The sequence below is a fragment of the Myotis nattereri genome (genome assembly GCF_964212035.1).
Source record: "Myotis nattereri genome assembly, chromosome: 13".
NCBI lineage: Eukaryota > Metazoa > Chordata > Mammalia > Chiroptera > Vespertilionidae > Myotis > Myotis nattereri.
The window spans coordinates 4,187,900-4,196,731 of NC_138088.1; the positions used below are offsets into that span (position 1 = coordinate 4,187,900).

The 8,832-nt window shown below is 58.0% G+C and overlaps 1 protein-coding gene across 1 annotated transcript; it reads right to left on the reverse strand.

Moving 5' to 3' along the window:
- Nucleotides 1-707: 707 nt before the first annotated feature.
- On the reverse strand, nucleotides 708-8,387 carry RBP3 (retinol binding protein 3; the record flags this gene model as incomplete). The annotated part of the gene is given in 30 exon segments (XM_081105182.1): nucleotides 708-781; nucleotides 4,570-4,647; nucleotides 4,650-4,748; nucleotides 4,751-4,810; nucleotides 4,813-4,860; nucleotides 4,863-4,958; nucleotides 4,961-5,077; nucleotides 5,080-5,112; nucleotides 5,115-5,165; nucleotides 5,168-5,305; nucleotides 5,308-5,335; nucleotides 5,341-5,357; nucleotides 5,360-5,374; nucleotides 5,377-5,461; nucleotides 5,684-5,733; nucleotides 5,736-5,780; nucleotides 5,783-5,843; nucleotides 5,846-5,929; nucleotides 5,931-6,263; nucleotides 6,490-6,566; nucleotides 6,569-6,596; nucleotides 6,647-6,778; nucleotides 6,781-6,887; nucleotides 6,890-6,970; nucleotides 6,973-7,008; nucleotides 7,011-7,101; nucleotides 7,103-7,173; nucleotides 7,176-7,296; nucleotides 7,302-7,322; nucleotides 8,328-8,387. Coding segments are annotated over 30 exon segments (2,337 nt in total).
- Between the last annotated feature and the right edge of the window lie 445 nt (nucleotides 8,388-8,832).

An 8,832-nucleotide genomic window follows, 5' to 3' on the forward strand; every position in this document is an offset into this window, starting at 1 on the left:
GGTGGTGGTGGTGGTGATGGTGGCAGTGGTGGTGGTGGTGGTGGTGGTGATGGTGATGGCGGTGGCAGTGGCGGTGGCGGCGGTGGTGGTGGTGGTGGTGGTGGTGGTGATGGTGGTGGTGGTGGTGGTGGTGGTGGTGATGGTGGTGGTGGCGGTGGCGGTGGTGGTGGCGGTGGTGGTGGTGGTGGCGGTGGCGGTGATGGTGGTGGTGGTGGTGGTGGTGGTGATGGTGGTGATGGTGGTGGTGGTGGTGGTGATGGTGGTGGTGGTGGTGGTGATGGTGGTGGTGGTGGTGTGGTGGTGGTGATGGTGGTGATGGTGGTGGTGGTGGTGGTGGTGGTGGTGGTGGTGGTGGTGATGGTGGTGATGGTGGTGGTGGTGGTGGTGGTGGTGGTGGTGGCGGTGGTGGCGGTGGTGGCGGTGGTGATGGTGGTGGCGGTGGTGGCGGTGGTGGCGGTGGTGGCGGTGGTGGTGTGGTGGTGGTGATGGTGGTGGTGGTGATGGTGGTGATGGTGGTGGTGGTGGTGGTGATGGTGGTGGTGGTGGTGGTGGTGGTGGTGGTGGTGATGGTGGTGATGGTGGTGGTGGTGGTGGTGATGGTGGTGGTGGTGGCGGTGGTGGCGGTGGTGATGGTGGTGGCGGTGGTGGCGGTGGTGGCGGTGGTGGCGGTGGTGGCGGCAGGAACCACCTGGAGGCCCCTCTCTCTGTTATGGTCCCAGTCTCCACACAGGCCTGGTGCTGGGCTTGGCGCTGCCAGCCTCCTCTATACTGCCCGACTCCTCTGGGCACAGGAGGAGAATGCTCAGGGTGAAAGGCAGCAGGAGTTGTTCCCAGGAGAACCAAGCAGCCTTCCTCATTTTGGAAGGTGCTTGCACCCCCTGGATGCAGCAGGCCTTCCCTGCAGGCCACTTATTTCAGAGAAATGACTAACACCCTGCTATTTGCTTGTGTTTGTTTTTTGTACTAGGATTCTTGTGGGGTAAACATCATATAGCAAGATATAAACCCCATAGAAAATAAACCTCTTATTTAAAAAGTAAATCATTTTCTGATGTGTTTTGATTTGTGCCATTTCTTAGGAGAAAGTAATTTTTTTAAACCATTTTTGAATGGGGACTGAGGTGTCAGTGCATGCTGAGGAAAGGGTTGGGGTTCTTTAACTCCAACTCTTTCTTCCCCGACCATCTGTGCTTTCCCAGGGCAGGAGTCAGGATGCCAGTGGCCTCTGCTGCCCTTGCTATTCTAAAGGGCCTGGACTAGGTGGCTATTTTTAGCACTGGCTGCACTGGTGAGCACGGCAGTGAATAGGCCCGTAGGCCAAGTGGCACTAATCCTATGGGGACCAGTAGGTGGAGATGGTGGAGATGGGCCGCATCCAGTGGGGGCCTCAGAGGAAGTTTTCCTTGTCCAGTGGTCTACCATGGATTGTATAACTTTCCTTTTTGAGCTATGTCCTCTCCTTGCATGAAAGCTGTGTGGGTAACCGGGGCCCCCAAGTGCGGCTGCTGGCCGTGTTGGGCTGTGTGGGCAGCTGCAGGGGCACGGGAAGCAGGAGGGTGCTAGGAAGAGAGCTGGGCCTCCCCTCTGGGCTCCAGCCCTCTCTGAAGAGGGAGCACCTATGCAGGTCTCAGGCGCCTCCTTCACACTCCTCCTGGAGAGGTCCCCGGCCCTGCTTCCCAGGTGGGGCTGAGCCGAGCCTCAGGAACCTGACAGCGAAGGCGACCTTTCCTTTCCTCTTCTAACTGCAGAGAGCCTGGCAGGGTGTGGCCTGGTGTGGGTCCTGGAACCGAGAGCCAATGAGGCAGGTCAATGAGCCAGGACAAGTGGAACAGGGAAACTGAGACAGACAGATGGACAAACCAGAAGAGCAACCACAGCCGATCAGAAGTCACCTGGAGATAACATCGGCTTCAGCTGTATTTCAGCTCCAGGCCCAGAGAAGCAGCAAACCCAGGTGGGTGGCACCAAGACCATCTGCAATGACTAAGGACCTCCTGTCCTGGTGCTGGGAGACCAGGACCCTGAAAGAACACCCCTGGAAAACTGGGGAGTATTCTGCTGACCATCCCCCCCGGGACTCCCCTAAGATTCCCAAAGCAACCAGACAGATGTGGGTTCACATCTCGCCTACTTCCTACTCAGCTGCCCGAGACAGTGAAGTCTGTTGTCAGGGAGCAGAGACATGGCTGACTGAAGCAGAAAGGGATATATTGAGAGGAGCCTGGGCTGCCCCCAAGGTTGGGTAGGAAGGTTGGGGACCCAGGCTGGACCAGGGGCAGGGAAAAAGAGCTACTCAGCAGGGCCAAGGCCATGGTCAGGCAGGAGGACGGCTGAGGACGCTGAGCAGCACAAATGTGCTGCTTTGCACACTGGGCATCTGGCCGGTGCTGCTCAGATTAAACATCCTACAAGGGCCTCTGATTGGCTCAGGAAGGACCATGAGCCTAAACTCAGCCGTCAGGGGGCTGGGAGAGTAGGCTTCTGGGTGTACAGCTTCAGAGTGGGGAGATGGTGCCAGCTCACATTGGCTGGGCACCAAATTAATTCCTTTAATCTCTAGCACCCGAAGGTGCTATTATCTCTGCCACTGTAGAGAGGAGCAAACGGAGGCCCAAGGAGGTGACGTAAATTGCCCGGAGTTGCCCAGCTGAGTCGTGGCTGGGCTGATGCGAACCTGGGTCCCAACCACGCACTGCTCCTCAGCGGTCTGTTTCCCACAGGCTCATCTGGGTAGCGATTCTCTGAACCCCAAAGCGGGTGCAAGTGCTGGGTGGCAAACCCGGACAAATGTGCGCTGTGCTGGATGGTGACCTCCTGCGGCTTTCTGAGCTCCGGGTCTCAGCTGCCTCCGGTGCACATGCTGATGATGCTGGCCCAGGTGCTGTGACCTCGGGAGAGAGGACTGTGCACACCCCCGGCCTCAGAGCTGCTCTGCGCCTCCCCCTGTGTAACACCCGCCAGAATCTCGTCACCTGTGAACCCCACAGCATCTAGCCCGACACCTTAAATGAAATAAACTGTCAATAAATGCCAGTAGCACGGAAATCCAAATGATATCGAAAGTAAAGCCCAACTTTTAACCACTAGTGATTACTAAGGCATGGTTACTGACTCAATTCTATAATTTATTTGCTCTTATATATTTTATTTTTTGGAATAATGATTGCTGCATTTGAAAATAATCTGATGTACTCATTATAAGGATTTAAGAAAAAAGAAAGGTATAGAGAAGAAACGTAAAATATCATCCTTGGTTCAACCACCTAGAAGAATTCATGTAGGTTTGAAGGAGGTGATCACCTGATAGTCGTATATATAGGGTGTCCCCAAAAATGTATACACACACTCTGAATAATGATAAAGGCAGTGTTTATTAAAATATATTTCATTTTCAAAATGGAGCTATCAGGTGTTAAAATGTGTATACATTTTTGGGGATATCCTGTATCTATTCTGTGTGTGTGTGTGTGTGTGTGTGTGCATGCGCACCCATGTGTGACAGAGAGAACCCCTATAATGTAAGCCTATCAGGGGACCACACATACATCCTGGACATGAACAGGGTACTACAATTCAACCATGCACTGGATCTCATTTGAATTTAGCAGAAGGAAAAGGAACTGGAGTGAACCTTTCCTCCCATCTGGACTTTCCTGTTCAGATAGGGATGGCTCTGTTTTCCAGTGGCAACTCCTCAGTATTGGTGGTGGCCCAGCAGTGGGCCCAGATTCCACAGCTCTGGAGTTGGGGGAGGGTGCTGGTGAGGTCAGGGTTGTGTTGCAGCCAGCCCAGTGCCCTAGGGACGTGGCCTGCGGCATCTGCTGCCCGGGTCAGCAGGCAGCCAGGCCAGAGGCTCCAGCACTCTCCTCACTCAGACGTCTTGGCCTCGGTGCCCCTCTCTGCCGGCCTCACCCCCTCCACGACTTTGGACAGAGTCCTAACGGCTTCTTTTGGGTCCCTGGTGACTCCAGTAGGTTAGGGGTGCATGGCCCCTTATCTCACACGGGAGCCACCAGCTACAGATGTCTGTTGAGCACACTAGACAAGTGACACATGAGCATGGGAATGTGCTGTAAGATTTTAAAGACTTTGTATAAAACATCTCATTCATAATAATTTTTATATTGAGCATGTGTTGAAATGATACGACTATGAATATAGAGGGTTAAATAAGATATAATATTGCATCCACCCAGCAGCAAACTCCTCAGCACTGATTCGCCCGCTCAGTGTTTCACTAACTTACCAACTCTTCCCAGCACTGACAATGAGAAGCCCCGCAAACACCTGTCTTCACCCAGACAAGAGAGTAGCACCTTCTATACCCCAGGTTTCCAAACCCAGTCCCTGTGGGTACCAATGCTCCACAGAGGTGTTCAGGGACCCCCGAGCATGGGAGTGGATGGGATGCAGAGGGAGAGAGAACAAGATGTGGCTGGTAAGAGCTCAAAGGTGAAAATAAGTCTGGAAGCTGTCACCTAGCACCTCGCACAGAACTTGGGCGTGCAGTCCTAGCCAGCCCCCTAATGGAACTGTGCTCAGCCCAGCCCAGCCCCCCGTGCCTCTCACCTGCATGGGCACGATCCTCAGGAATCTGGGCTGTCTTCAGGTGTGGGCCCCCAGACAGCACCTGCAGGTCAGCCCCAGCATCTCAGCCAGCGCCCCTTCAGAGGTCACCCTCGAATAACAGCTCTCCAGATGGCTCAGTTTGGCAGCCACATCAGGGGAGGCATAGTTATCCATGACCGGCTTCCGGCGGTCTGCAGCACAGGGGGCACCTTGGCGCGCAGACCCGCTATGTCCCGGGCATGGAGAGGGCCTCGCTCATGGGCACGGTGATGTCAGGCTCTCCTCCTGCCAGTCCCAGGTCTCGCCAGTGCTGGCGCTCAGGGCCATCGGCATGGGCATGGAGGCATATAAGGGACTTCTGCCCACCTGGTAGATGCCCACAGAGAGGCCCCTCCAGCCGTGGGCTCCCTGATGACGGTGGCCTGCTGCAGGTCCTGCATGGTGTGAGCAAAAGCCTTCGTTGCTGACCTGCTGGTGTGGCTCATCAGGATGTGCAGGTCCTTGTGGGGCTGTAGCGCTGACCAGTCACCTGGGGGAGGGCCGCACCTCTGTGACCCTCGAGATGGCCGTGCCAAAGACAGAGTAGAGGTACTGGCGGGCTCTGCCTCAGGAAAGTAGGAACAGAGCAGGGGCCCCTCCGTGGAGTAGCTGCCAGGGTTGTAGCGCAGATCGATGACCAGCACGGCTGGCCGTGTCCACCAGCCTCGCCACACCAGCAGCGTCAGCTGCGGCCTGATGCCTTCATGGTCTCCAGCTCAGCCATGGCTCAAAGCGCAAGTAGCCCAGCGGGCTGGCAGCACCTCCTCTTGAACAGGGCCCGATGAGGTAGGAGGGCTCCTGGGGGAGGAGCTGGCAGGAGATGGGGCGCCTCCTCTGGTGCCAGCCCCTGAGGCTGTGCAGCACCAGAGCATGGTAGTCTCCAGACAGACACCTCTTACAGGTCAGCTGTGAGCTGGGAAGCCACGGACTCCAGGTCCATGGCTGTGCGGTAGGCCCTCTGGCCATCTTGGCTCATAGCAGGTCTCCTATGTGACCGACAGGCTGTGCATAGTGAGCCTCCAGCAGACACGCGTGCCCTTTACCAAGGCCCCAGGCCCCGGTGCAACGCCAGCACCTCCTGGGCCCTGTGCAGGGCCTCCTTGGCCAGCCTGATGCCATCGGGGCCTCGCCGCGCCCCAGCCAGCGCTGGCTGCGGTTGTTGATGAGGGTGCGCAGGGCACCGTGAGCGCCAGGCTGCCCTTGGGTCTGCAGCAGGGGCAGTGCGCTGTGCAGCGGGGCTCGCGGTGACAGTGATCTCACCCAGCAGCGTGGCCCAGCCCGGCGACTGCAGGACGGCCAGCTCCTCGGCGGCCCTGGCCAGGCAGGTGGCTGGTGAGCAGGTACACCCCGTGCCCGGAGCCCGGGAGCCCCCGGAGGGAGGCGGAAGTGCTCCCGTGTGATGATGGTGCTGCGGTCCTGGGTGGTGAAGAGGCCCTGGGGAAGGGCAGCGGCAGGGCCCCGCGCAGGACAGCGCTGCGGGCGGGGTCCCTGTGCAGGTCCTCCATCAGGGGCTCCGCGGCCTGCAGAGTCCCCCACACCTGGCGCAGGACGCAGGGCCCAGCGCCCCAGCACAGGTAGCCCTCATGGCCCGGCAGCATGGACCCCTGGAACCCGGAGTCCTCCAGGGCCGCCGGGAAACTTCTCCTCCGGCATCGCTGCGGGCAGCGCGGGGGCGGGGTCAGGCAGCCCTAGGCTCAGGCCCCGTGGAGGTGTTTGAGGCCCCATGGCCGCACCCGGAGCCTGGGGTCCTGGGACACAGCCTGCAGACCGGCGCTGAGCAGTCCGGCCCTCCTGGGAGCCACAGTGGAGAAGTCCACGCGGTCGCAGGGCGGGCACGAGGTCCCCAGCGCTAGTTCCCGCAGGGCCTCCTCTAGGGCCTGCCTGGAGGGCGTGTCCACACAGGCAGCACCCACTGCCTTCCCATAGCGGGCTGCCCCCGCCCAGGGCCCCCCGGGCCAGGACACGGGCACCGCGAGGAGGAAATGGGGCTGCCCTAGCCTCCGCGTCAGGAGGCCCAGGCCCCGGTTCATTCGTCCACCACGATGGCCCCGCGCCGCTGAGTATATTCCCTGTGTCCGTTGGTGAGGACCACCACGTCCTTGTGGGCGCTGTACCTGCTCCCCCCTCCCCCCCAGGACCTGGGGCAGGTCCCGATCTCGGTGGTTGTATTGGGGCGGGGGGGTCATAGATGGCGTCCAGGTGCAGGGCCGGGTTTCCTGGGTGCAGGTAGGAGATGGTGTAGGGGATGCCAGAAATGTGGCCCCCTGTGCAGTGCCCCTGAGCTCCCTCCAGACGCTGGCCGCCAGGAAGCCCCCGAGCTTGCTCACCACCTCCTGGCTGGGGATGTCGTCCACCCGCAGGAGCCCACGTCGCCCTCCAGAACATCATGGCGGATGCCCTCTGTAGCCGGACAAGCAGTTCCTCTGTGGGACTTGCCGTGGGCTCATAGGAGGTGACCAGGCGGGGGTCCTTCAAGGAGCTCTGCACTCCTGCCTGCGGTGAGGACGTGGGCCAGTGTCTGAGGGTCTGAGGTGCCCAGGCTCTCCCGACTCTTGATGGCCTGCCGATGGCTCCCTGCTTCCCCATCAGGCTCTCCGGGAAGCAGTAGTTACCCGGCAGGACCTTGGCCATGTCCAGCACCAGGCTGGGCAGGAAGCGGTGTGTGGGGCCAGCCAGGCCACAGAGCAGCTGGACAAGAGCAGGGCCCACACATCCTCATGGGGACCCAGAGTGGGGCCGGCTCCTGCACAGAGCTGCCTCCTGCCTTGACCCTTGCTGCCTGTGTGGCTGCCTTCCTTCCTCGGCCTTCTCAGCGGCAGACAGAATGTGGAGCTGAGGCTCGGCTTCCACTTCCAATTCGCCTTTAATCCCAGTTAATTCGAGCTCCTCAGCCCCCAGCTGGCACAGGCTGGTTTGACCCAGAAGGCATGCTGGATCTCATCTTGCTGTGTCACTTCTGTGCATAATCATGGGAATAACGACCATTTATCTGAGTTCCTGCCACATGCAGGCTCCATGCTGTATAGGCCGACAGTCTCCTTGCAAGTGGAGTCATTAACTGCAAGTAAATAGCATTTCCCATTGCTTCTGGAACTAGATAGAATTCATTGGAGGCCTGGTTCTGCCGCTCTTCTCTGTGGCCTTACGTCTCACTTATTGTGTAATTAAGTGAGAAAATAGGCGTAAAGCACTTCACAGCATCTAGCAAGAAGGAAGCACCTAGCTACTGATATGCTCTCCCTGAGAGCATATACTTATTGTGTAATTAAGTGAGAAAATAGGCGTAAAGCACTTCACAGCATCTAGCAAGAAGGAAGCACCTAGCTACTGATATTATCCTGTTTTTTAGCTAAAGAAATAATTAGTAGGTGGAGGTGGCGTGGAGAGAAAGCCTGGGGGTCATCGGTTCACACAGTGCAGAGACCAAGTCCAAGGCCCCCATCAACTTCAGAGCTTGAGGTTTATTCCTAGGCCCTGACAGCTTCCAAATGACAGGAGTGGCATGTCTGGACCTCAGTGTGGGGCTCGGTGAATGAGGAGGGGACCTGTCTTCCGACATCACGGAACCAAGGATTCCAGGTCAGAGGGAGTTAGCTCTGAGGCCTGAGGAGCATCCATTCTCCTGTTGGCTGAGAGCTCGGCCCCAGCCCACTGCTCACCTGAGTAGGACTTGGATCCCTGTGGTCCCAGGGCCCACAGGTAACCAGACCACTCCCTACCTGCATGGAGCACATGAGCCAGTCCCAGGTGATCGACTGCTGGACTGGCAGTTTCCCCATTCCTGCTCCTTCACATGGAAGTGACGTGGGTCCTGTCTAGGACCGAGAACCCCTGCTTTTTCTCTGCATCCCTCCAGGGGTGGGCATTTCCCTCACTTCACAGATGAGACAACGATGGCTCAGAGAAAACCACCACCGAAAGCATGGGCATACAGCCAGGCAGAGCACTGGGGGAGCGGCCTGGCTCTACTCCTGTCACTTGGTCCGTTATCTCCAGCACATGTGGGTTGTGCAGCCAGCAGGCAGGCGCGCATGTGGGCCTCAGCAGGCAGCCGGAGGAGGCGGCCGTGGGGAGGGGTCGGGCTTTCTCAGCACACTTGACAGCCACAATCTACTCTCTGGAAATCATTAGCTGAGGATGTTTACCCAGTGGTTTATGGAGGTCAAAGCGGTCAATTAGCTAAAAGAAACATATTTTTAGCTCATTAGGATTTGTTTAATGCCC